Raw genomic sequence first — 27,894 nt, 5'->3', positions numbered from 1 at the left:
CATTTGAGTGATGTTTGCTCAAAGTTCTGTCATTTGTATCAGGAATTCTGGTGCTTTTGGTTGGAGAGTCATTTCAGCTCATTCCACAGACCTCTGGAGGAGAGAAAATTGAAAACACCGTGTGGTGTAACAAATCCAGCAACATCTCCTTTTCCAAGCACGTGGATGTTCCATTAGCTGATGCAGATTTGAGAAATGTGTTCTCTTTGTTAACACAATGTCTTTTTTTTTCTGTTCTCTTATTCAGAGACCTGAGCGAAAACCAGATCAAAGGAATCCCTAGAAAGGCCTTTCGAGGAATCATTGATGTGAAGAACTTGTAAGTGACAACTTCATTAATATTTGTGCTGAAAACCTTTCTCCTCTCATTATATCTGGCTGTTACTCTCAGTTTGGGTACCTTGTGTCCAGCTCTGTGCAGCACCAAAGGGACCCTGCAGGTTTTTGTCAGGGCAGCTTTGGTCCTCATGTCTGTGAACATACCTGGGGACGTTTTGAGCTGAGGAAAAAGAACAGACTCAAAGGCTTCACCCCTTCCTGCAGGACTGTCCTAGAGCAAGGTGTGCACAGGGAAAATTACTGGTGGAGTTTGGGGATGGAATTGAAATGTTTTGCTTAGTTTAAGTTTTCTGTCCCATCACTTCTGTCATAAGTAAATATGACAAACTGTGGCACTCAGGCATGGTGGTTGAGCACAAATATCAGAAAATGAAAAACGTAATGGGGGCAGTTAACTGCACAGGCTTTGACAGCTTGTATTTAAAATTAAAATAATTTATAAAAGCCTTTTAAGAGAGAAAACAGGGCTGTGGTTTTTGTGTTAATGAAGCCAGTCTGTCCTAGCCTTTTGCTGTAAGGTAGCCTGAAATATGTGTAAAGATTTTGAGCTCTGAATTTCCAGAGCTGCTGGCGGCTCTCACAGGTTATGCAACAGAAACCCCTTTTTGTGCACACCCACACTGTAACCCACCCTTGGCTTTGCTGGAGTCAGCACGGGGTGAGCTGAGCAAGGAAACAACAGCCCCTGGATTTAGGGGCTCAGCAGGCTCAGGATTCCCTGGGACAGCCTGCAGCCACCCCCAGAAGCTTTTCAGAGCATTTCATTAGGGTTAGCTCTGTGTTACCGCAGCAGGAGCTGAAAACTGATCCCCACTGTGTTAAATATTGGAAGCACTGCATAAATGGTGTGGATGTCTTAAAACTGAGTGGAAGGAACGGCTAAAGGAGATCTGAAAAGAAGCCCTCTTCTACAAACAGTGTTGCAACATAGCTGTGTTCTGTTTTCAGATCTTGCCCCAGTGAATTGCTCTCAGCACGTGATGTGATCCCTGGGGCATCCTGAGAAGGGCCGGGAGTTGGACTTGATCATCCTGATGGGATCCATCCCTTTAATCCTGTTCTCATGAGTTTTACTTGCATTGTGTGATCTATAGGAACAATAGATGGTTCTTTGTTTCAGAAAATCAAACTTTGCCAGCTGTAATTCACTGTTGTTGTCTGACTTGATTTCAAATAACAAAGTTTGCATTCAGAGTTTAGGTCACCTCTGAGAAGGTGTCACACCCAGAACAGGTGTTCTGATTTATGCACCCGCTCTCAGTGCAGAAGGATCCAGGGTTTCTCCTCTCCATGGGCTGGTACCAAGTGGCTGGAGTGCTTACGGGAGCTGTGTAAATGTTGGGGTTTTAAGCTTTAACAAAATCTTGTATCCGTCAAGTCAGGCAGTATTGATTGTTTCACTGTAAAATGCACAACATTAGAAGTACTTCCCTGTAGCTCCAGTTTCTGACTTCTGTGAGCACTGAAGTTATCACAGAGTCATAAAATAATTCTGGTTTCAGTGGTCATCCAGTCCAGCCTCCAGCTCAGCAGGAGCGCAAAGCTTGGTGCTCTAACAGATTGCTGCTGTGAGCCAGTACTCATTATTTAGATAAATATCAGGGGAAGCAGACTGTTCACTCACATCTAGACACGTAAGAAATGTACAAATCCCGTGCCCAGGGTGGTCCATGGCACTGGTGCTTCCAGACACAGACAAGTGCATTGTGACTTGCTGGGAAAAACATGGCACAGTCTTGAGCCAGCTTGGGCTGGAAATACATTAAATTTTTTCCAGGAGTAGCTGTAAAGGTGTGATGCAGGCTGAACCAAGTCAATAGTCAAAGCTCTTTCAGCTGTGAGCTCAAAGATGCTGATTCCCATTGTCAGCCTGTGTTTGGCAGCCAGGTCTGTCCCCTCTGGGTCCCAGCAGTGACCATGGCAGTGAGCAGCGGAATGAGCCTGAGCCTTGGGGTGCCAGCACCTGCCTGGTGACTGTGACACAAAGGTGCTGATGGCACAGCAGCAGGGTGGGTTGCTCCTGTGGTTATCACTTTGCAGATTTATTGTGCTGTCTCAGTGTTCTTCCACCTTTATAAAGTGTGTTTGTGAGGGAGCTTGGAGACTTTGGGGCACAAGAAATAAAGCTACAAACCATCACATACTCCCCAGCCCTTTCCATTTTATATTTAGAATTTGTATAGGGAAAGGCTGGCATGGAATGGTCTCTATTTTCATGGCTTGACCTTTGACGTGGCCTCAGATTCTTCCAGGTTCTTCCAAAAGTGTCCCAATATCATGGCAAAAATAATAACTCTGGACATACCATAATAGAGACACAGCAATTGCTAGACCAGAGGAAAGTCTCCAGATTAATGCTGTCTTTAGCAGCAGCTGGGAAAGCTTCCCTCAGGACAAAATGCAGAGTTGATGCGATGGACTGAGGCAGGGCATGAATTCCTTTTGGACTCCAGCTCTGAAACAGGCAGCCTGAGGGCTCAGTGTGAATTACAGTGTGAGAATTACCCTGTCCCAGCATGGCCATGGCAGGGAGGGACACAGAGGCACAGGTTGTGTCCAGCTGCAGCAAAATGGTGTTAAAAAATCTTCTTCCAAAGGGGAAGGTGCTGCTGCATGTGTGAAGCAAGGAGAGTCTTGGGTGATGTTCCCCAAGCACCAGGGCTGCAGAGTTGGCTTGGTGCTGGGGAAAAAATATTAAAAAAAATTTTTTTTAATGATAGGGGGTGAAAAAAGTGTTATAAAAAGCATTGTTCCAAGATGGTTTTCACTGTCTTTCTTTTTAAACGGTAAAAGCTTTCTATTTTTTATCATTCTCTTAGCAGAACAGTGAGCCCAGGAAAATGGGCTTGGATTAGGGCTGTGCTGAAGAATTTTAAATGTCAAGGAGGCCAGTGTTTTTGCACAAGACAAAGCCAAAGCAGAGGCTGGAGTTTCTCAAACTCCTAAGTGGGGGAAGTTTCCTTGTGTGAATTATTTTCATATGAAGTGTTTTCTGCTGTTTCAGTACAAAAATCAAAGAATCTGCACACAAATAAATTAGTGAGTATATTTCTAACTGAAATGTAGATATAATTATACAGCTTTTAGAAAGTTTCATGAGCACATAATGTCCATTAGCAGTAGAGAATTTATTTGGGAATTTGGCATAAACTGACACTTTGAACACGTTGTGGAGAATGTGCATGAACTCTGCTCAGTGGCCCTAAGAGCTGAACAGGAGAGGGCAAGAGAGGGCCAGCCTGTAGAGCACACCTGTATTCAATTTCTGTTACTTATTACTCAGAGAACAGGAAATGTTTCTTGCAGGAATCTAGCCCCAAGTAAGCACATTTATTTCAAGAATTAAAGTCTATGGGTTTGGGTCTCATTGAGCTTTGGGCTAACTCAGCGCTGTCAGCCATGGCTTTCCATCATAAAAATATATAGAGCTGCTTCTTGGGTTTCTGCACGTTTCCCCTGCTCCTATCACATCTTGGCAGGCAGGGGAGGGAGTGTTCCTCTGCTGAGCCGTTCCTGCAGATGCTCAGCCCACCTCACTGAGGGCAGCCAGGATCCCAGCACAGGGATATATAGAACTTGATGTTAGGCAGAAATTCCTCCCTGGGAGGGTGGGCAGCCCTGGCACAGGTGCCAGAGCAGCTGTGGCTGCCCCTGGATCCCTGGAGGTGTTCATGGCCAGGCTGGACGGGGCTTGGAGCAGCCTGGGATGGTGGAAGGTGTCCCTGCCATGGAAAAAGACAGTCCTTATGGTGCTTTCCAACCCAAACCATTCAATGAGTCTACAAACATCTCCCAGCCAAGGAAAGGAAAACGGGAATCCCTGTGCAGTGTGGATGCAGGGCAGAGGGGGAGCCATCCTGTGTGAGCACCACTCAGAGCTGGAGCCACGCAGAACAACACAGGCACTGCTTTATCCATCAGGGGTTCCTGCAGTTTCTTGTGCTTGAGTCACTGGAATTCACTTCCATCCATATTCAGCCTTTTATCTCTACAGACTTTGGCTGTAAGATTCTGTAGCACTGGGATTTAGGGAAAAATAAAAAGGAAGTTAACAGGTTCATGTTGACAATACAGGCTCATTGCATTTCTGTCCGAACACTCCTCAGCCTCACCTGAGATAACAGCTCCTATCACTGGACCTGCAAGAGGCTTTCCCTGCATCCTGGGGCCACTTAGCACATTGTGGGTAATATCCTCCTTGATAGCCCTAAAGGTTCTTGTGGAGGGAGAAATGAAGCACTTAGATTTATGTTTTTAAAAATACAGGAATACATCAGCACATTTGTAACGTTTAACACTTCTGCAAGCCAGTACACATTTATTTTCCTAGTGGTTAAATTACCTCTGCAGTGGGGAGAATCAGAGCTCTGTGAGTACTGTAAAATATTGTTGTACCTATTAGTTTCAGTTCCTTATTTGTTAAATGGATTTTCCTGGAAGATTCTGTTACTTTTTCTGCATGCATCTACTATTAGCATCAATCTACAGAACTTTTACAAAAAATTAAACATCTTTATTGCACATTCAGGTTTTGGAAAAAGCTGACCTTGCTCTTTACATTGAGAGGTATTTTGCATTCACCTACACAAAATATTAAAGTGTCCCAATATAATTTTTTTAACCATCACAGCCAGCTCTGCAGAGTATATTTGTACCTTCTGCCATTCAGCCATAGGAAAAATTAAACATACCTGTCAAGTTAAACTAATGAATAAACTAATGAATAAAGGACATAATGGTTGATTTGTGTGTAGCCATTTCACTAGAAGAAAGCAAGTGATTGTGAGTTATTTGCCATACATAAATATGCAGTAGATCTTAATGAAATGTTACACTAAAAAACATAACTCCTTTAGTCTGGGTTCTCCAGGGAAGCTATTATCCAGAGCCCTCTGAAATTCCTGGCTGTAGTTTCTTGACATTTGTGTACAGTATTCAGTGTTTGCAGTAAAATAAAACTAAAGGAAGAAGATAAACAGTAGGCCAGATTTTCCATTCTTTTGGTGCAAAATCTGGAATGAGCCTTCTGAAGCCAGTGGCTGGTCTCAAATAAAAGCAAAGAAATGCCTAGAGGAGAATTGATTATCATGTGTTGGGTTATGTATTTGCTTTTGTGTCTCCCAATGGGCTGAACAATATGTATCTATATTTGATGGTGTGCATTAACAGCTCAGTATATTTTAAACAGGAATACTACTGTGAGGAATTTTGGGGTTCTTGTCCCTTTCCTGCTCGCTCTGTTTCCATCAGGAATGTCACAGCTGCTGCAGACACAGCCAAGGGAATGCCTGTTAGGAACATGGAGATGAAAACTTGAAAAATATGTATTTTTATTTGATGGTGTGCATTAAAAGTATATTTTAAATAGGAATACATAAAAATTTAAGGAAAGGATACATTTCTATTATGGAACAGATTTCAGGTTTGTTTTGACAAAGAGCTGGCTAAACAGGTCAGAGGCATGGAAAGAGCTATTTTGAATACTCATTGGAGACAAGCCTTTTGCACTCTTTAGGGGGCAAATAGATCACATTACTTCAACTATATAAATTTGTAAATAATTTTCCTGCTCCTTGTCCATAAATTCACCCTGCACTCAATGTATTCCAACAGTGTATTCCTTTCTATTTCCTGTAATTGGTCTTCATTGTGATAGTGACCATAATGAATTCAAGAGAGATCTCTGTGGCCATTACATTTGCTTTCCTAGAAATGTCATTGTCATGCAGCATGATTATAACAATAAAATAACAAGTTCCCAACTTACCACCTTCTATGGAGAAACACCACCTGCAGCGTCAGTTAATTTTATGAATACATTACTTTGAGCTTTTGCCATCTGTTCTAGCCCTTATAAGAAATGCAAGGAGCATATACTTCACAATTAACTCATTAAAAGGATATGATTGATTGGAATGCACACACATGTTCCCTGCACCACGGTTAAGGTGAGATGGACAGAACCAACCAAGCGCTCAGAGTCGTAGCTGAGGACATTTTGTGAGGCAGAAGAGCTTCTCTCTTGACATCCTCAGCCACACACACAGGGCCAGCACATCAGGTGACACAAAGGGATGACACTGGTGGCTTCATTGTTCTCTGGAGAGTCATGGCCCAGCCCTGCAGGGGCTCCCTTGTGGTTCTGCTCAGGCTGAGGTGTACACTAACCCTTGGTCTGTCATTCTATTCTATTCTATTCTATTCTATTCTATTCTATTCTATTCTATTCTATTCCATTCCATTCCATTCCATTCCACTCCATTCCATTCCATTCCGAATCACTAACCTCTAAAATCCACCTGCCCTCATCTTTCTAAATATCTTCCCTTTTCTGTCTTATAGTAACAATAAGAGAAAAAAGCAAGAAAGCTGAAATAGTGTGCAGACTGGCTTTGGGCAGGCAGGAAGGTGGAGGGAGGATAACATTGATAAACACTGATTAACACTGCTCATCCCAAAACCATCCCATGAAGGGTTTAAACCTGGGCCATATTTGGTAGTGTGATCAGTCCCTACTTGTATTTTTTAAACACATTTGGGTTTATGTAATCCCCTTTCTCTTGTCCCTTGCTAATAAATGTATTGTGGGGGTTTTGTCCCTTTCCTGCTCACTCTGGTTCCATCAGGAATGTCACAGCTTCTGCAGCCACTGCCAAGGGAAAGCCTGTTGGGAAGATAGGGATGAAAATTTGAAATTTAATTCAGAAACTGCATTCTTTTAATCGCAGTTTTTTCTCTGCCTCCAGTGAATCAGCAGAGGCTTTTTCCTGCTTTTTTTGCTGCATTGGAGAGATGATGAGTTCATCATCAGCATCTTCCTCATGGTCTGTGGGAGCACAGGACCCTGAGCACAGGGTCTGTGCCCTGCCTGTGTCCTGTCCTGGGGTCCCTTCTCTTGCAGAAGAGTTTTGTGCAGGATGGCTGAGGGTGAGCAAGGGCTCTGGAATAAAAAGCTAATTCTGCATGTTTCTAGAATATGCTGCACAGAGGCAGTGTCTTCCGAGGAGCTGTGCTGAATAATGGTGCTCTCAGGCAGTTTATTGGAATTCCCATAAAATACTGGGGATTTAAGTGTTTTTACAGCCCTGAAACTTCTGTGTGTCTCTTTTGACATCATAAGGAATAGCCATTATTCAGAATTGTCTTCTTGAGAGGAAAGTTTCCTAGGATTTTTGCACTGTGCACTGATGCTAAGAGATATCAGCTCAGCAGTGATGTTGCTAGTGAGTGAGCCAGTTTCAGTCTTGATAGTTTATTTTTGTAAATGCTTGGCATTAGGGGTGTGTCAGTTTTCAGGGGATGTTTTAGAAGGGCATGAAGTGATAGGACAATGGGGAATGGCTTTAAACAACATAGAGCAGGTTTAGGTTGGATATTAGGAAGAGATTGTTCCCTTTGAGGGTGGGCAGGCCCTGGCACAGGTTCCCAGAGCAGCTGTGGCTGCCCCTGGATCCCTGGCATTGTCCCAGGCCAGGCTGGATGGGGCTGGGAGCAGCCTGGGACAGTGGAAGGTGTCCCTGCCATGGCAGGGGTGGAATGAGATGGGCTTTGTGATGGTGTTCACAGGGGTTTTCAGGTGAGGCAAGAGACGAGAATGTTGACTCCGTGTTCAAAAGGCTTGATTTATTATTTCATTATATATATTACATTAAAGCTATACTAAAAAAAAAGAAGGAAAAGTTTCATCTCAGAAGGCTTGCTAAGCTAAGAATAGAAAGGAATGAATAACAAAGGTTTGTGGCTCAGACAGAGTCCAAGCTAACTGGACTGTGATTGGCCATTAATTATAAACATCCAACATGGGCCAATCACAGATGCACCTGTTGCATTCCACAGCAGCAGGTAATCATTGTTTACATTTTGTTCCTGAAGCCTCTCAGCTTCTCAGAAAAAAAAAATCCTAAGAAAGGATTTTCATAAAAGATGTCTGTGACAGAGCTTTAGTCCCTTCCCACTCAAACTGTGCTGTAACTCTGTGATCCTCTGGTTCATGTGGTCCTCTGGAGGGTTTGGCCCAGGCTGCAGGAGGTTCCTGTGCTTCAGGACAGGAGTGTTAATGGGAATGCTGCTGTTTGCATTATTCCCAACAGCCTGGATGGCCCCCTGTGCCTCAGGGAGCAGTGGAGCAGAATGTGCACACTGACAGCCTGCAAAGGCTGCAGCACGCCTGATAAACACTGCTCACCCCAAAACCACCCCATGAAATGTTTAAACCTGGGCCATATTTGGTAGTGTGATCAGCCCCTACTTGTATTTTTTAAACACATTTGGGTTTGTGTGATCCCCTTTCTCTTGTCCCTTGCTAATAAATGAAACACCAGGTGGACAAACCAGCACAGCGCGATCTTAAATCTGTTGAATGTGCTAAACCATGACTTGGACTTCATGTGAGATTGATTGCACAGATTGGAAATGCACCACAGATTTTTTTTTTTCCTGTTTTTTAAATGAAAACATCTGCAATAAGTAGGGTGGGTGTCTGCTCTGCTCTCTTGTCCACTTGCATTTCAGGAAGTGTTTGTTTTCATGGATGTCTGCAGTTGTGGGCTCAACTGGCCACAAGGGATCTGTCACTGACAACTTATTAAAAGCTGAACCATCACTCCTGGGGAACAGATTTCCTCACTATAAAGGTTGCTTCCCCTTGAGTAAAATGTCAGATAAATAAAAAGCTGAAATATCTCTTAAGTGTGTTCCACTTATAAAATAGAAGTACATAAGCCAATGTAGTAGTGGAGGATGTATGTTTGGTGGCATTTAATATTTTTTAAATTTTTCATTTTTCTGAGCTAATCAGAGCTGACTACCTCCATAATAAGGTTATTCATAATTCTGATTAACCCAAGTCCTGTATCCTGGATATCCACTGCAGTATATATTGGTTTTAGTATTAATTTTTAAACAAACCACAGATTTTTTTTCATATTTCTTGTAGAAGTTAGACAAACATCAATACCAATTGTTTTCTCCTTTTCTGGAAATGTATTTCAAACATTATTGAAAGCCTGCACTTTAATTGTTTGTATGGTGAAGTCCTAATGCTGATGACAAGAAAGATGAAGTATCCCACACAGGCCTAAGTGATCTTTTCCATCTACTTCAAATTCTGTTCTGATCTTCCCTATGCTTCGTGTCTTGCATAATTTATTGCCTTGTCCAGCCTTGGAGGGGCTCCTTCTGCAGCCATCAGCAATGAGCTCTGTCAGTGGTCATTGGTGAGGTTTGAGGAGTGAGTTGGATGTGCTGTGTCCCATCAGGAACACAAAACAGCTGATACAGGGATGGGAATCCTTTGGATCCTTTGGAAAAATCCAAAGGATTTTACAGGGGACTGAAGAACTCCAGCCTTTGTGTGTTAGAACCTCAGGCTTGGTGGTCACTTTTACAATTTCTCTTCCATTAGGTAAAATATGGGAGTCTGGAAGTTTAAATTATATATAACTCACTTACCTAAATGGGACATTGGTGGAATTTTTTAAACAAGATCACAAGCTCCAGGTCCAGAGTTTGATAAAAGAAAACCTCATCCCTAATCCTGGATGGGACCCATTATCTGGGGTTTGAAATCTGCTACAAAAAGTCAGGCTGACTATTGCTATTTCCAGAGATTACTTATCTGCTTACTTATTTCACTGAGCTCTGCTTGCTGCTTTCTGGGCTCGTTATTCTTTTATCCTAATGAAGCACAGATACATTCTGATGCAGCACCCATTGCTGCAGCACTGCCTTTGTATGAAGAGTAATGAATAGCAGATTTGGCTCTTTTCTGTTTTAATAGACTTACAAGAGTCTCTCTGACAGAAACAAACTCCAGAAAATACCTTGATTTAAAAACAGGCTATGTGGTATCTTTACTGTCCTTTTGATATAAAACTTGATTAAAATGGGATGTGACATCGGTTGAAAAAGTACGAAATCAAATTTTCTTTATTACGTACGTGTTTAGGCTAACCTATGCCTACAGTTTATCTTTGTGTAATTTATGCTGTCTTTGTGCCATGCCTTAATTTTGAATGCATTTGTTGAAGATTTCCTGTAGCATTCATCTATGATTGTCAAAAGGAAGTTTTATTCTAAAAAAAGATAGTACTGGTTTTAATTATGAATATAAATAGCTTCATAACCAGAGTGAACTCTGAATTTACATCATTTTTATGATAGCCACACCATTCCAGGTTTATTGATTTTGTCATTTGCTTCATTACATTTAATGCAAACCTTTTGTATGAAATTATTCTGGTGCTGTGCTGGCCACGGAGGGGTCAGCGTGTGCAGTCTCTAGCCAAAACAGCACAGCAATATCATTTCAGTGCAGACTCCATGGACAAAGGGGGGTTGTAAATACTGTCCACCAGCAGAACAAAGTTTGCCTTTTCCACTTGACCTTCCCAGCTGGACGAAGTTAAAACCACAGCTTGAGTTGTCTTTTTTTCCACTCTTCTTTTCTCTCCCCCTGCGCTTGGCTTCAGCTCTTTGGTCAGTGTGACAAATTCCTGTTACTGGGGAGGAAAAGGAGTTTGGGGTGGGTTTGGTGTGCCAGGCTGTGCTGGGAATGCCAGGGCAGCACCAGTTCTGTGCCCATGGAGATTCCCAAGGGAGATGGAGGTGGTCTGCTGCAGAGCTGATCTCCTGCTCAGCAGCTGTTCCCAAGAGCCACTTGCTGTTTCCTTTCAAGGCAGAGACACCCCAGGGTCTCCAGTTGTTTTTCCATCTCACTGGGATTAAATTCTGATATTTGATTTTGTGAAGAGGTAACTGTGCCTGATTTGCTGTGCTTTTTAAGGAGTCTCTTAAAAAAGGAGGGGAGATGAATCTCAGTGATCTCCAAGGTCCTTTCCAACCCAAGCCATTGTGTGATTGTATGAATAAAACTTGAGTTCTTAATTCATACTGCATCACTTTCTCCAGATAACACAATTATTCTTTTTAATCTAACTTCATTTTAAAATAAGTGGTGCAAACACTATGCGAAGCAGGTGAGTAAATGGACCCTTGTTTCCCCAGAAGGCAATGACTTGGGCTCAAAAATTAATTTCAGTAATTGATTGGGGGACTGGATTTCCTGCACCACTCTTCCTTGACCACCAAATGAGATGGATGTCCCCCTGCTTTTGACCCCAACTCTCACCTCAGCTGCAGCTTTCTGTGTGAGAGCAGAGCTCTCTATTTCAAACAAGCCTGTGCAGCTTCTTGCCACATTTAGAGCCCAGAAGGGAATGATTGCATTTCTCATTCAGTGATTCACTCTGCTCCATGACTTTGCTATCCTACAGTTTGGTGGCTCCATGAGATAAAGTGTAGAAAAACAAAGCCACCTGCAATTCAATTCAATGCAAAATTGATATGCCTTGAAAGAAAAATATTAAATTGTCATGGTATAACTGTAGTGTAGAGTTTTTCCATCACAAATTGTTTTTATATGAACATATGTTTCGCTGTGTTTGTACAGCAAGGGATGTTACACAGTCCTTTTAAACGGCTCAGTTGCTGCATCACTTAAAAATGTCTTCAAAAGAAGCTCAGGTCATGTAAATCCTGCATGGACATTAAGAAAATCCTATGGAGGATCTTCATTTTATTCAAAAAAACCACCAGTGTTTTTGCTTGCATCTGCAGTGTTTTCTTCCTGTATAAAATAAGGATCTAAATCTGAGCAAAGCACAGAGGGAATTCTCAGGCACTCAGATATCTGCTATGAGATTAATAGAAATAAAGTTGATTATCTAGGTGCAAATCTGAGAATGGCTTTAGTATAATAGCTTTGAGGTAGGCAAGAATAAAACCCCTTTTGTTTAAGACCAGATGACACAGGGGGAGCGGAGGCAGCAGCAGTGGAAAAGGCTGTGAGATGATGGTCTCATTTGTACAGCTGATTTCTGCTGCTGAACATCATTTCCCTCCACTCTTTTTTTTCCTACCAAAGGCCTGTGGGATCTAATTTTGCTTTTGTTTACCCTTTGGTAGTCCCATAAATGTCAAAGAAACAAATGAGAGAATTCCATCTTCATGAGGAAGTAACCTCTGCTCCAGTCTTTTGTGGGTTTTTTTAAAGCTCTTTTTGGAGTTATTTTTCCAACCCATTGAGCAGCACAGTAGCACTGTGGTAATGTGCATGCACAGCTTGTCCAAGGTGCATTTCCACACTTAGGATTCTTCTTCCTTTCCCTTGTTTGACTAGGGAAAACAAGGGGTTTTGGAATTGTTTATTTGAAGGAACAGCAGAGTTTGATGAATGAACAATCAATATTATTTCCCTATATAAATTCTGCATCAATATCCTGTCAATCACAAGTTGCTTATAAGGCAGTCATGATACCTTAATGCTGGAATATAGAGCGGTGCTTTTCAAAAAAAAAACCCTCAGAAAAGCCCCAACCCAAAACCAAACCTCCCAACCCTAGAATTTAACTCATTTAAAGAGATAATGGGCTGTATAAAACTGTGGTGTGGTGCACAAGAAATCTTAAGGCAAATGATTTACATCAAGATGCCCATAAGCAGTTCTTGCTGCATTTCCACGAGCCCAGCATAAAGCATCCAGCAGAACAGGGCTCTCTCATACATATCAAAAATGGTATTTTGTGGCATGGGGTGGGAAATGGAGCTTTCTGCTGTGAAAATTACCTTTAGAAATGAGATTGACTTTTCCCCCCTTTTTTTTTGTGTGACCCTTCAGTAGCCTTATATGTGAGTTCCACCCTTGAACCTACTTTATTTAGTATTTAATTTATATGCTTAAACTCGGGTCATATGCAGCAACAGCTATTGATTAGGTCCTGCTTTTAAACCCAGTCTTAGAGGGAAGATGACTGCTGCAAAGAGGTCAAGTGGTTTGCCTGGAATAATTCACTGAGTAAGAGGGACTCACAATTATCTGAGCCATTTGAGCAGGGGGTTGTTGTTGGGGGTGGATTTTTAGTTTGGTTTTAGCTCTCTGCCTGCAGCTCTCACTGATTTTCAGAGCTGTGGAGCTCTCCCTTGCTGAGGAGCAGCTGAAAACATAATTAAGGGTTAATGATCAGGCAGGGGGGGAGCAGCCAGCCCTTCACAATAAGTTGGGCAACAAGCAGAGCTCTCAGGACAGGGACTGAGAAGGATGGGAGAAATGTCCTGTGAAGTCAATTGTTCAGGTATCCTCTTTACCTACTTACAAAAAAAAAAAAAAAATTTGTTGCTTTGATTGCAAAAAAGAAAAAAAAAATGGGGCAGGGCTTTTTTCTGGCTGTTTTATTTCAGTGCTGCCATGCCTCAGTATGAATGAGGTTTTTGAGGTTTTGTCTGAAGGGTCAGGTGAGGTAACTGGTGTGATCTTGTGATCCAAACCTGCTGCCTGCTCTTGCTTGGGAGTCCAAGTTTTCTTGCATGTGGCTCCTTTTTTTCACAACAACTCTGGCAGAGGAAGCAGATGTCTCTTTATGAATGTATTTATGGATTAATGTCAGGAAAAAATACCTATAAAATATAAACCACTTAGCAAGGAAATTTCAAATTCATCTGGATATGTTAATTTTTAAGATTCTTTGATAGTGGCTTCAAGTTTATAAGCCTTGTAGAATCCTTATTCAGTGACTAGTGAGTAAATGTGAACGAACATTTCAGAATGTAAGCATTTATATTTAAGAAATCACAATGTCTTACTTGAAGGTTGTTTTAATGATTTCAAAAGGAAATACTTTTCTTAACAAAATTTAAAAGTAAAATTTGTGGAGAAAAATATTGAAGTCTGTACCTTCTAGGAAATTCTGTACATAAACCTGCCTCTACAATTTTTCTGTTGATATCAGAAGTACAAAAATTATTTAATAATACAAACCATATGCCTAACAGTAAGCCATCTTCTATCCATATTATTCTTTTTAAATTGGGCATGCAGTTATCTCGGGGTGCTGTTTTTACCAGTTTTTGATTAAATAATTCTTTCACACTTAGATTCATTACAAGTCCTGCATTTATAGATAAGGTACAGAGTTTTAAGTTCCTGAAGTCTCCTGCAAGATGGAATAAATCCCTTTGGAGGTGACCTGTCCCCCTGCTCTTGCACTGTGTGTTGTTTTGGAGATTAGGGTTGTCCCTTGGTACTGGGGTCTCAGCTCTGTGATGTTTCAGCTCCCAGGTTGAGTTTTTCCTTGCCCAGCAGTTTATCCCTCCAGGATTTTGGCAATCCACAAGGAGAGCTGGGGGACCTCAGCACCTGCAGCCTGCTTTTCAGCTCTCCCCAAGAATTAAGCTCATGTGAGGATATACCAGAGGGATTTGATGACTTTTCCTTTCAAGCCCAGTAAAACACCAGTGCTGTTATACATCCTTTACCTGTATATTTTTAAAGGTACTTTGTGGCAATAATAACATCAGTAATGATCTCCTGCACTGTGTTTAGCCCTTTTGATATAAAATTTCCCTTCTGCATGTGGATGCTGACAGTCTGATCAGAGAGAAATTCAGATAAACTTTCCCAGGCACTGTTTTGGGGGAGCAGGTTTGGTTTTATGAAGCCTTTTTTTATGATTTTTCTACCTTACTGCAGCATCTCCTGGTTTTTGTTTATTTAAAAAAAAGGAAAAGCCCATGCATTCTGATGTGAAAGCTGTTGGTTTTTGTGAGAGTATTATTTCATTAAGGTAATCACTGGTTATCTATTAGATGTGGGGTAAAACACATAAAAACAGATTGCAATCAACAAAACGTATCAATTTCTATCATGTCATTGCTCCATGTTTTATATTAGTATTACACCTGTCCCAAGGCTGGAGAAGAACATTTTAATTCAGAAATTTGTAGATTAGTGGAACTGGAAGAGATGAGTTCAGTTCCTAAAATTTTGTAAAACCTCACAGTGTTAGTGACAGCTCTGGGGAGGAGGAATAAATATATTAAAGGGTGAGGGACTCAAATGCCACAGCCATCCCATGAATGCCAAAAATAGATGGATGCCATTTGTTTTTATGAATCAAAAGAACCTATGGTTACATGTAGGTGGAAAGAAACTCCCTGGTGCACATGCACAAGAGCTGTCACATATGCTCCATGCCATGATTCTGAGGGATAAGCGGCAGTGCCACATTGATTTGGTAAAACATTGTTTGGGAAGCTGCAGATCTGCTAACAAAAACTGAATGTAGTCATCCAAACATATTGGGTGCTTCTGGTTCATATGGGTGTTCAAATGGAACATTTGTTGCGAAGTGCTTGTAAACAACAATCTGCAGGGTGGATTGCTGTCCTTACCTCGGGTGACAAACATTCACAGATGATGTGAGTTTGGCTGCCTTGAAAACAGGAAAGCAAAATGGAAATGGCTTTTTTGTCAACTCTGATCCAGTTTGCTGTTAATTCCTGAGCACTTTCCAAAGTATTTAAAAACTGATGTAATTACTAGGTGCCTAGATAACCAAGAAGAACATTGGTTTTGATTCCCACTTAATCTATCAGGTATCTTATTTATTTTGGTTCCTACAATATTTTTTGGGGTTTTTTAAACTTTTCTTAAAGATATCCTCTTTTTTTATTCTAGAAACTGGTTGTCTTTCCAAACACTTCTTGTTCTAGTTAGTTCTTTTTAAGGGTTTTAGGCCTTAATTATGTGCAGGTGTTTCACTGGCAGCATAGATGAGTTTGGGAAGGGTTCTAGACCTGGTGTGTGTGGCAGAGGGGAACACAAGACACAGATGCAAAGGGGAGCACAAGTCACAGAGGCAGAGCTGGTGTGACAACTTCAGAAATATGTCATAGGGTGATTAATTTGGATATGGACAGCTACTCAGGGAAGAAGAATAGGTCTTCAAGTTCATATCCCACTGCCCAACAAACACCCCATGTCTATGAGTGGACCTCAGGAATGGAGATAATGAGGAATCAGCTGCAGGCTGGCCTGCTCAGGACGTGTATGTGACAGAATAGCTTATAGGAACCCTTTTGCCACTCTTCTTAGTCTGAGGGAAGTGTTATTTGCTTACTCATATATAAGTACATGTATATGTAACTACCTAAGTTACTTATAGAAGCACACAGAGTGCTCAGAAAAAGTGCAGAGTGCTATTTTTATAAACTAAGTACAAATATAAATCAGCAAATAAAAGCCCACAGCAAGATTTCACCCTTTAATTACAGTTTTTGTAGCATAAGCAGGTAATGCAGTAACCCAAAGCATGTATTTTGTTAATTTATTTGTTTGAAATCATGCAGAACAAGCAAATTTGGGGCAATGCAGTACACAGGCAGATTGTAAAAGTTATTTCAGTGGGACTCAGGATGGGGAACTTGAATTCATTGCCTTGAGTAGTGAGAATGAAGTTTGATGTAAGTGCTGTAAAGGTTTGTGAGGTTCAGGCTGAATTCCAGAGTCTCTCTCTCACCCTTAGCACCAATTCATCTAAACTCACCCATAATCTTATCTAGAGCTGGTTACAAGTCAGCCACAGCTCTGACTTGCAAAACGGGATGTGATGCTAAGAAATGGCAAATATAAAGACTTGAAATCACAGGATCAGGGCTTTGCATTGAAGCAACCACTGGAAAACAAATTTCAGTGGTTTTTACAGCCATTGCCAGCCCTGTTTTGTATCAGTAAGAGGCAACAGGGCTGTTGTTATGTGGGGTACTCGTGGTGCTGCTCTTCCTCAGCTGGCCTGAGAAACCAACCAGCAAAGCAGAGAAAGGGTTAGGAGTCAGGATTTGCAGCTGCATGCCATTAGAAGCATTTTTGTGTTAAAAACAAAACCTCTGATAATACCCAGGCAGGTCATCAGTGAACAGCACAGAACTGTAACTAAGCCTAATGCCTCTTTGTCTTAAAGTAATTCAAAACACTCTTTTTTTTTTTTTTTTGGTGGTGACTTTGTCAGTGGCTGATTTTACAACAGAAATTACTAGTCGGGGATAAATTCCATGTCTCAAAATCAAGCTGCTGTTATCTGATCAGTATAGAAGAAAAAGGGTAAAACAAAGCAAAATCCTGGAAGCACACCCTCCAACCCTGCTTTTCATCTGGAGATGCCACTTATATTCATCTGTGTGGTTCATATGAACCAACAGCTGTGTTAAAGATGAAATGGCCTGATTTGCAAACCCTTAGAAAACCTTCTGAGCCTGTGTTAAGCATGGTCAGTGCTGGAAATCCCTATCAGGATGATTTAAAACTAATGCAGCATCTTGAAATACGTGATTTGTGAACTGTTCTCCAGTGGCTGTGGGAATTTGGTTGAGGAATTGAGCAGGACCATGTTTAGAAAAGTCCCCCAATCCAAAATGGGATGTGGAGATATTTAGAACTGTGATGCCTTCTCCAGCTTTAACTGGCCATTTTTGTATTTTTTTAAAAAAAGTCTGATAAAACAGGCTTTGACTGAAAACTTATTGGTGTGGTATACTAAGAAACTACCATTTATAACTGCAAGATGTTAGTTGGATAGTATCCATGAGTTTTTAATATTAATTTTATAATTACAAAAGGAAAAAAGTTACCAAAAAAACCAAAACAACAAACCCCCCAAAAAACCCCAAACAAACAAAAAAAATTCAAATTTACCAGCTATGCAGCAAGGCAGACACTCTGCCATATACTCCCAATATTTAGTGGTTTGGTATTGCGTCCTCCTAATTTTTGTCCTGAGAGCTAGAACATATCCCAAGTGATTGTATGACTGCAGGTGATAGCATTAATTTAATGTGATATGGGATTTCAGAGGGCACAGATGTCTGGAGATTGAATGTCCAGATTTCCTTTTGCTCTGTCATCCCCCTAACCATGTAAACACCAGGCACTCGCCCTGGGCATGTTCACCTTCCCTGCTCTGCCACAGCCTCTATGCCCCACCACGTTCTCATGTTTGCTGGTCAAGTCCAAGCTTCTCAAAGGCAGGAGAGCCTTCTTTCTCCTCTCAAACCTGAGTTTTGTAGGTTTTTTAACACAAAAATGTGTCGGCAAGGAGCACCTCCAGAATTACGAGGCTTTTTGCTCGGTGTCCCTGTTAAACCATCTCACGGTGAGCTCAGTGCCACCGGTATGGGCTGGGCTCAGGGGCAGCTCCACCTGCAGTGGTGTCCCCAGGGCAGCAGGGATGTCACCCATGCCCAAAACATCTCTCCAGGAGCCAGCAGAGCACCAGCCCAGCCTTGTTGTGTCACACTGGAGAGTTTCTTGCAGCCATCTGTCCTGCTGAGCCCATTTTACATGCCAACAGCTCCAAACAAATTTTGTCTGTCTTTGATAATTGATACACTTCTTAATAGGAAGGGATGGAGCATTTTGGGTCTTTTTCTTTTTTTTTTTTTTTAAGTTTTGGTTCTGTAATGAATCTGTTGCAGTACAGAATGACTTTAAGGAGAAAACCCCAATACCCAGCTGATGCTTGTGACCGTGTTCGCAGGGGTCCGAGGATGAGGGAAGAGATGAGGATCTGACTCCATGTTTCAGAAGGCTTGATTTATTATTTTGTGATATATATTATATTAAAACTATACTAAAAGAATAGAAGAAAGGATTTCATCAGAAGGCTAGCTAAGAATAGAGAAGGAATGAAATGATAACAAAAGCTTGTGTCTCAGACAGAGTCCGAGCCAGCTGACTGTGATTGGCCATTCATTAGAAACAACCACATGAGACCAATCACAGATGCACCTGTTGCATTCCACAGCAGCAGATAACCATTGTTTACATTTTGTTCCTGAGGCCTGTCAGCTTCTCAGGAGGAAAAATCCGAAGGAAAGGATTTTTCAGAAAATATCATGGCTACAGATGCTGCTGCGCTGATGGCCGATACCAGCTCCCCTGTGGGGTTTGTTTGTTTTGCCTTGGGAACGAATGGGATTTCTGTGCTGTTAGCTGCACAGAAGGGATGCCACGATGGTGCAGGAGCCTGTGTAAGCGCAGGGCACAGATTCTGGGTGAGTTTCAGTGCTGCTGCCATCCTGGGCTCAGGATGGGGCACAGGCAGCTGGAACCTCCCCATGCTGTGCCCCCTTCCCTGCCAGAAACACCCGAGAGGAGCAGGGGCTCAGGTGGGCTGGAACCACAGCCCCAGATGAGCAGAGCCCAGGGCTGGAATGCACAGCTCCTGCTCCACCTGCAGCAGCTGGGGGGATGGAACCACCTGCACCTCCTCCTCCATGTGCTCTGTGCACATGACAAATGTCTGCTCTTTATTTCCTTTTAACAACTGCGTATTTTTTCTGTGCCTCGCTTTCAGATTTTCCAGTTTCATAATACTTTCCCTAATGATATGATTTCCTATTAATATTCCTAATCTCATTCCCTGGTATGATTTCTGGTTAATAAGGTCACTGGTTAGTAACATTGTGAACTAGAACTTTCCTTTACGTGTGGTGTTTGACACTTGTCAACGTAACAATAAATAATTTAAATAAGTGCAAACCTTCAAAAACTGTAAAAAACACCACAGTAAGTAACTTTCATTTTCTCAAACACCCATTTTATCTTTCTCTTTTCTTCCCCTTTTCCCCTTTGGGGCTGTGGCAGAGGAGAACAACAGATGGTTATCAGTCAAGAGTAACTAGGGAAACAGCAAAACCTGCCCCAATTGCTATGGAGACAGCCATTTCTGTGCTTGGTATGCACTATTTGTTACATCAGCAACCAGAGAGAGTTAAAAAAAGAAAAAAAATGTTCTAAAGCACCTGATATTGAAAGGGAATCTTGTGTTTGTGTATATTTGTCCTTGTAGCAGGAGGAGTCTCCATGTTTGTTTGTCACTCAAGTTTTGCTTTAAGCTGATATTTTGGTTATTTTGTGACAGCAGCGTTTTGATTTGTGAGTTAATGTAGTACAAACACTCAGAGTAAATACTTAGTAATTTTGAATAGTCTGCAGAATAATTATTCATAAGCAATTCTTCCCCTTCAAATCAGATATTCCTCCCTCCTTGAATTTAACAACCTGGCATCAGAGGTCGGTATGAAAACTGAAGGCAGAGAATATGAGTCTGCCCAATCATCTCAGGCAGATGAGCTGTTTCTGCACAAAGCCTCAACCACAGCTTTGGCAAAACTGAATCCTTGGGAACAAAAAAAAAGGGAATTCTGAAACACTTGTAAAAATCTCAGAGTGAGATTGCAGCTTGATCACAACAGCTGTATCAATCTTTTATGTTTTCTAATATAAGCAAGCTCTTATAGAGTGACTTCAGTGACGAATAAATAAAAAGTAAAAATTAAATGAGAAAAAATGCATTAAAAGCTACTTTGAAAGAACTTCACATTATTTCAATTTAATTTAATTAAACATTACCCCAAAGCAACATCTTTCCCCATTTATTGGGGCTTCCTCATCAATTAATACAAGGATAAGGACTTCAGTTTCGTATGTGAGAAATTTTAAATAGATGTGTTGGTGTCGCTTTCCTCAGATATTTTCATATTCTTGAAGTCACGTAAGGGCAATAAATGTTGTAGAGTGTCTTTCTGATTCTTACAGGTTATAGAAGAACTTAAATACTAGAGTGCAAACTTTACAGGAAAGGGATGACATAGAACCAGCAAGTCTCTATTACAAACAGAATGAAAAATGAAATGGAAAGGGAAAATATTGTCCAAACAGGGATTCTTTTGAAGATATAAATAGCAAAATGAATTCATTCTAAAAATGATTCTGTAATATATATATATGTTTCATAAAAATAATATATGGTGCATTTACCTTCCTGTGAAATCACGATTGAATTTCCTTTGAATGTTCCTTTAAATATATTTAAAATTCCTTTAAATACATATATATTACAATTCCTAACATGCATATATCTGGTTAAAAATGCAAGTCTTTCCTCAATGAGGAAATACCACCTGCCTGTTTTTTATCTGCAAGTGTAGATACAAGCTATAACAGTAACTTTATATCAGTAACAGTAAACCTTAAATATGCAACTATTATAACACTACTTTTTTATGCTAAATGTGAAATATGAGAAAGAAATTTGAACAGTATATATTGCAGTAGTCATTAATACTGGCTTTTATTTAAATATTTAACTAGATTTTGGGCAAAATATAGAAAGAGGTTATAGTAATTTAACTACTGTCACAGGATAATTAAAAAATAGATTAGCACTTGAGCTCTGCAGTGGCCTTGGTAGTGTTTGAAAATGGGAAAAAAAAATCCCTTACTGAATAAAGTACAAAACACTGGTTATAAAGTCCATTATTGTTAAATGTTGATGCTTGAAGGGCCTCTTCTTTGTGAATGTGAGTGTGGCAAATTGCAGAAAAAATGCTGAAATCTCTTATGTAGTTGGTGGGCTGTGAAGAAATCTTGCTAGTAATACAAATGTTTTGGGTTTTAAACAGAAATTTTTTAATGTTAATTTTAAAAAATAGATTATTTCAGTTTTGGTAAATTTCACCCCCTATGAATTAAATTCTTTTTTGTTTTAGAGTATTTCTGTGATTTAAAAAAAAATCTTTAAATAGTTACATGATAAAATTTTGTCAGCTTTGTTGCTGGGGATTTTTATCTCTTTAATGCATTTGAAAATTAAATATTCCTTATTGTTGTGAGCAAAACCTTCAAGGCTTGGTATTTAACAGATTATTTCAAATGGCAAAAGAATATCAACCTTGTAAAACCCTATTCCTTCTAAATAGTACTTGAAATGTAACTCTTATTTATGATAGATAGTGCACCAGTCTAAATGGATAAGCAGAGTTGCACTGTCAGGGAAAAAGTGTTTTAAACATTTAAAGTGGCATTTTAGCCAAGCCATAGATTCTCCTGTGATATAAATCTGTTAGGATGCAGCATTATTTCTCATTTCTTAGGAAGGTGATTTGTGTCTAAGTTTTTTTTTTTTTCCTTTAAAACATCAATTTTAAGTTTTATCCATCAGTTGCATATAATGTACTCACATAATTTTCCTGCTTTTCAATAAAAATTGAGAGTAGTTATTGAGTCCACATTAGAGCCAAATTGCAGTAATACATATGGCTTCATGTATTACATCTCTGCCACATGAAAGATGTCTTTTCCTCCAAAGACTTTTATAAATTCTTGGATTGTTTATAAGCATTTGTCTGTGTCACACTCCGCCTAAATCCCATTTGCCCATTCAATATTTTCCTTGCTCGAGTGCTTTGCTCTGCTCTCGGGGGTCTCTGGTGCTGCTGTCGTTCTCTGCCGGCATTGTCTGGTTGCTAATTGCCTGTCACGGAGCTCAGGGATGCCTGCAGCCCCCAGGGTGGCTCAGGGGGGATAATTCAATCCCAGGGGAGCTGCTGGCTGTCCCAGCTGGGATCTCAGCTGCCCTGCTCCGGCAGCATCACCCAGCCCAGCTCTGGGGTCTGGGTCTGCTCAGCTTCGCTGCTTTGTGTCTGATGCATGACAGATTCAGCATTTCAGACCAAATCAAAGTTAGCTCTCTGTGCAACCCAGCAAAATTTGGGAGCGTCACACAGCTCAGTTACTGTGGTTTCATTCATCCTTCAGCAGCTCAGGGTTTCTCTACGAGGATGTTTTTTGGTCAGAGGCAGTCAAATCACTTGGTAGGTTTAGATCAAGTCTGTGACCAGTGCTGTATTCCTTCAAAAGGCAGAGTGAATACAGGTATGAAAAGTGATTTTGTCCATGTATTTTTAAAATTGCCTCTTAAATGTGAGTTTGTGTTGTCTGACCTTTTAGCACCAGCATGTTGCACCACTACACGCATAAAAACCCGTTTGCAATCTCAAGGAAAAGATTTTCTAGAAAGGCTGTGAGTGCTGACAAATAGAGGTGCCATTTAAACCTGAACCAAGTCTTCTGCAGCCCAAGACCATTTTTAAAAATTCCCCTGTAAGCCTGGAGCGTGTGAGGCGTGTCTCAGGAAGCTGACCTGTGCTCTGTTGAGGATGCAGCAGTGGGGAGATGGGAGTGGTGTCACAATGTTGCTCAGGGAAATGCAGGTTCCACCTGGTCTGAAATATTGGGCTTTTTTTCTTTTTTTTTTTTAAGTTTAAATTTTACCTTCTCTGCATATGTAATTTTATTCAAGTAAGATATTCTCAACAAATGTTAGGGATGTCTGTTTGGCCCCTGGAGGAGCTGCATGCACAGCCCGCCCACACTGTGTGTGTGAGCTGGCTGCTAGTCCACATCACAGGGGGTTTGTTTTGTCTTCATAAGCATAAAAAGATGTGCTGGACACCTTGGCTTTCTGTAAGAGTTCACTTAAACTTTGCCCAAAACTTTAAACTTATCACTTTGTTGTGCAAGGAAGACATTTAGATCTAAACTCTCAGATTTCTAGTCTTGGCTGAACGGCTCACCAGGGTGCTGTACAGAGGCACAGAAATAGGATTTCCATCTTTACACACAGAGAAATAAATAGGGAGGCAGAGGGTCTTAAAACCTAATTTTAACACAACCAGCAGTTCTTTTCCTTTTGAGAAGAAATTCTCATGTTTCAACGCAGATGTAAATGTGTTGGGGTGATAGATACCAGGAGACACGAGCTCTGTGACAAAGGAGCATTAAACATGTGAGTTTCACCCCTGAGACTGTGAAGAATTGGTTATGGGCCAGAGCATCAGGGTGTATCACTAATGAATATGTTCCCTATTTACTGATAGCCCTGCTAAGTGTGTGTCTTGTGAGCATTGAGAGGTTTCCCTTGCTGTGATCCTGAGCATCGATCACACAGACTAAACCTGGCTGTTGGCAGTGGCATGACTGGACCTGTGGAAATATGATTAAAATGGTCATTACGCTTTTTCAACAAAAATCAATCTATGAGAGCAGCAGTTTTTTTAAAAAATACAATGCCCACCAAGGAATCCCTTTAATCAGAAGGCTTTGAGAGTAGCACACTGTGGGTTTATTTGCTTATTTTAGTGCATTTGGCAGAAAAATCAATATCATAGTATAACTCCAATAAAAATTGTGCAATATCTAGTACTTCCCATAGAAGGAGAGGGAGAGGTGATTCTCAAGTTGAGGCTCCATTCTCCTCATCGTGTTAATATCTGCCAAACTTCTGCTTAATAAAGCTAAGTGTAAAGTACTTAATCATGCAGACAGCACTGTATTTAACTCATTTGAAGTTTATTCCTCTTCAAAATTCACCATCCCTTCTGTTGGAGCCACAAATTTTTGTCAATTAAACAGGGATATCAGGACAAGTCTTCTCAGCAGTTAAAAATAGAGAGATTTTAGGATTTTTCACAGATGGTCAGAGAAACAGAGAGAACATAAATATGTATATATACATTTATCCAGATATGTATGTATGCTGTGCATGAACTCCTACACACAGAAAAATCCCTTTTGGAGGATTGTACATCCCACTGTCTGCCAGTATTGGAGACATTGCTGAAGTTTTGCCAAATTCACAAAGTTCTCCAAAGTTAGCAAATGCTATGAGAAATCTTAGTTGGGGCTTTATGGTTCCTAAGGTTTTTAGTAGACCTTAGAGTGTGAGTGGGTTTTTCTGTACTTTAACTCATAAAAAATACAATGTTCATTGATACCAACTGCATCACAAAGTGTCCCATGGTTGTCAGAGATGTACATGTCCAGGATGCTCAATGTTAGCAGATCAAACTCGGTCTTTAGAGGGGTTCATAAGGACTGTATTTGCTCTATTTCTGCTTTGTTGTTGTATAATAAGAAAATAGCTGCAAATGTCTATTTAGGCCAAAAATTAGATACAGCGAATAATTGGAAAGTAGTTGGTGAAGCTGTACAACCATACTATACATGGGTGTAATATATTTCCTGTAGTTACATATATATATATTTTTGTTTCATAAAAATCAGAAACTACAGTGTAATCTTTGTATCTTTATTCAAGATACTTTACCCACATAGTACAAAAGGTCTCTGCCTCATCGAATCCAAAGTTTGTGCTGTGCAAAGGGCAGTAAAAGATAGTCAGAAGCTTGCATCTATTTTTTCATGGAACGCAGATATTTTACTTGCATGTGACTGGAGATGCAATTTTATTTCTTTAAGTGTAAAATTTAAGGGATCAGATGTCAGAAAATGTAATCACTGAATTTTAAATTGCAACTTTAATTCTTTTAAGCAGAGGAGACAGATGTAGCTGTCTTGCTGCATCCATGTGTATTGCAAAATACATTTAAATCATGCGCATACAGGGAGACAAATGAGAGAACTCCGCCACCCAAATATTAAATTACATGTTTTGAAGCAAAATAGTGTTTTAAGTGTACATGTGTCTAATGCTTTTTGTCACTGGATTGCTCTCCCTGATGCAGTTAGACAGAATCTGTATTTAGTCAGAAATCTTTCAATAGAAAGGGCTACCAGATGGGACCAGTAACAATGCAGAGAGGCATCGAACCACCACAGACATTTGGTGCTTAGAATAATAAAAAGACTATAAAATTAGATTAGTTGAGTCTAATTTGGAATTGGTATATTCCCTATGCACTCTCACAGCTCTTGGGTAGATAAAGCCTGAAGATTTAGTACTGTCAGGACAGAGGACTCCAACTTCCAGTAAAAGAAAAAACGGCATTCTGTGAGGTCACGGAGGGCAGCCCAGTGACCTCCAATGATTTACAGGCCTTTAGCTTAATGAAATTGTTTCAGTGACATGACGGTAAAAGCTCATAATGGATTGGATGCCCTAATGTAATGAAATTACTCCCTTCTGCCTTAAAAAAAAAAAAAAAAAAAAAAAAGAAAAAAGAAAAAAAAAAAAAAAAGGCGCAATTAATATTTACTGAGACCTGACAGGCTTCAGTGCGCGGGAGCGTGCAGCGCTGTCAGACAGCCTGAGCAGCCCCGAGCAGCGTGGCAGCTGAGCAGGCGCTGCGAGGGGGTGGAGGGACACCTCGCTGACAGGGAAGCCCCAACCTGGCGCTCCGAGCCAGCCTTCATCCTCTGCCTTCCTTCCTGCAGGCAACTGGACAACAACCAGATCAGCTGCATCGAAGATGGAGCCTTCCGAGCGCTGCGCGACCTGGAGATCCTGTGAGTTGACTTGGTGCCGGGGCGGTGGGGGGGTGCCTGTCCCCACGGCGCTGCGTGCTGCAGTGCTGCCGGGGCTGGGGGCTCTGCAGCCCCGCTGCCCGCCTCAGCAGGTGCGATCTCAGCCTCCCCCGGGCCGGCAGCGCTGCTAATTAAACCACAATAGGCGCCGTGTGCGCTCCGAGGAGCGCGGAGATCGCAGCGCTGGCTGCTGCCTGGAGCAGATGGGTTCAGCAGCGTTCCCGGCGTGTCCGGTGTGTGATCTGCAGCCAGAATCCTGCCCTGATGGCGAGCACAGCATGGGGAACAGCTTCATGGGGAGCAATATTACGAGATAGGTGACCGCTGCCCTAGACAAAAGCTGTTTCAAAGGTGTTTGGTGTGTAAGAGGGAGGAGAGACGGGCGCTTGGCAGGCTTGTTCAGTGCAGTCATTGGCTTTTGGGGAGGATCCTTCTCTGAGGGCTGAAATAACACCACGTTGTGCTCTTCATGTACCACAAACTTTACACAGAGGCTGTTAAAGCTGCAGCACAGACTGAATAAAAGGTTTTGACAGTGAAACCTGACTCTACCAGAGACGCAGCACATTAGATTCAGAGCGCCGTTATTGTAATGTAAATCCAATATTATCCTGACCTTGGTATCTGTGCAGATAATTCGCTTATTACTAATTGTAACTTGTTCACTTAAAGACCTTTTCTAGAATAGGTTTTCACAATATGAACTGCTGTAAAGCTTTCCCTGTCACCCCAAAGTTAATCCTGCAAAGCTGAGTGTCAGTACTCATGAAAGCACATCGTTCTGAGCTGAAATGGAGGGGGGCAGGAAGGACACACGACCTCTCCAAAATTCAAACCCTCCCCGTCCACCGTGAGTTAATGGGAGAGCAGCCCTGACCCAGTGCACACCTTCCTACAGCAGGGGAGGCCTGCCTGGCTGCTGCAGAGCTTGCCCTTAAATTACATGGGATGAAACAGCAAATGGTAGGTGCATCAATGAAATAAGCACCTGCCTCAGACACTACTGGCACCTGGAGACTCAGCAGAGTCACGACGTGTCCCGAGAGGAGGCAGGGCTGGGTGGGCAGCCCTGTGCCCCTCCATGGGGTCTGAACGCTCTGGTGATGCACAGGGCTGTCCCCAAGGGCTGGGTCCAGCTCACACTGATGCTCCAAGGAGCTCTGCCCTCTGTGTCAGCACAGGCTCAGCTGTCTGAGGGACCTGGTGGTGGCCGTGTCTGTCACAGCCCCTCTGTCCCCCAGGCTGGGACCCTGATGTGGATCACATAGTATGTGTTGTTCATGTTGAGCTAGCAGAAGGTTTCTGCAGAGTTTCTTACCTGGCAACTTATGTTATCAACAGTATTGTTTGAATTCTCTAGTAATAGCACTTTTCAGGAAAAGTAATGTGTTACTACTACAAAATTTTACATGTCTGTCAGATTGAAAAGTCTACTGTGCGGTGAAAGAAAGGAAGACAGGAAAAAATAGAACTCCTCTAAAATTGGCTTTTTTTATTTTTTTTTTTCCTTTTGATGTACTGATTGTCTCTATCTGCAGAGAGTGAATCAGTCCTCCCCTGACAGCAGACTGTGCTATAACTTTCACTAAATAGGCTGGACAATAAATGGAGCTCTTTTT

General features: G+C 41.4%; 1 protein-coding gene across 1 annotated transcript in view; it reads left to right on the top strand.

Annotated features, from left to right (window-relative positions):
- The window catches only part of SLIT3 (slit guidance ligand 3), a 483,586-nt gene that overhangs the window by 240,112 nt on the left and 215,580 nt on the right, over positions 1-27,894 (top strand). Inside the window, exons 5-6 of the mRNA XM_054287925.1 lie at positions 248-319; positions 26,186-26,257. Coding sequence (XP_054143900.1) covers positions 248-319; positions 26,186-26,257 — 144 coding nt within the window. The remainder of the gene's footprint in view (positions 1-247; positions 320-26,185; positions 26,258-27,894) is intronic.

The sequence above is a fragment of the Melozone crissalis genome, unplaced genomic scaffold, assembly GCF_028551555.1.
Source record: "Melozone crissalis strain CALT ecotype California unplaced genomic scaffold, PUWL_Pcris_2 ptg000061l_1, whole genome shotgun sequence".
In the NCBI taxonomy this organism is placed as follows: Eukaryota; Metazoa; Chordata; class Aves; order Passeriformes; family Passerellidae; genus Melozone; species Melozone crissalis.
This window is presented reverse-complemented; position numbering and strand designations above follow the sequence as displayed.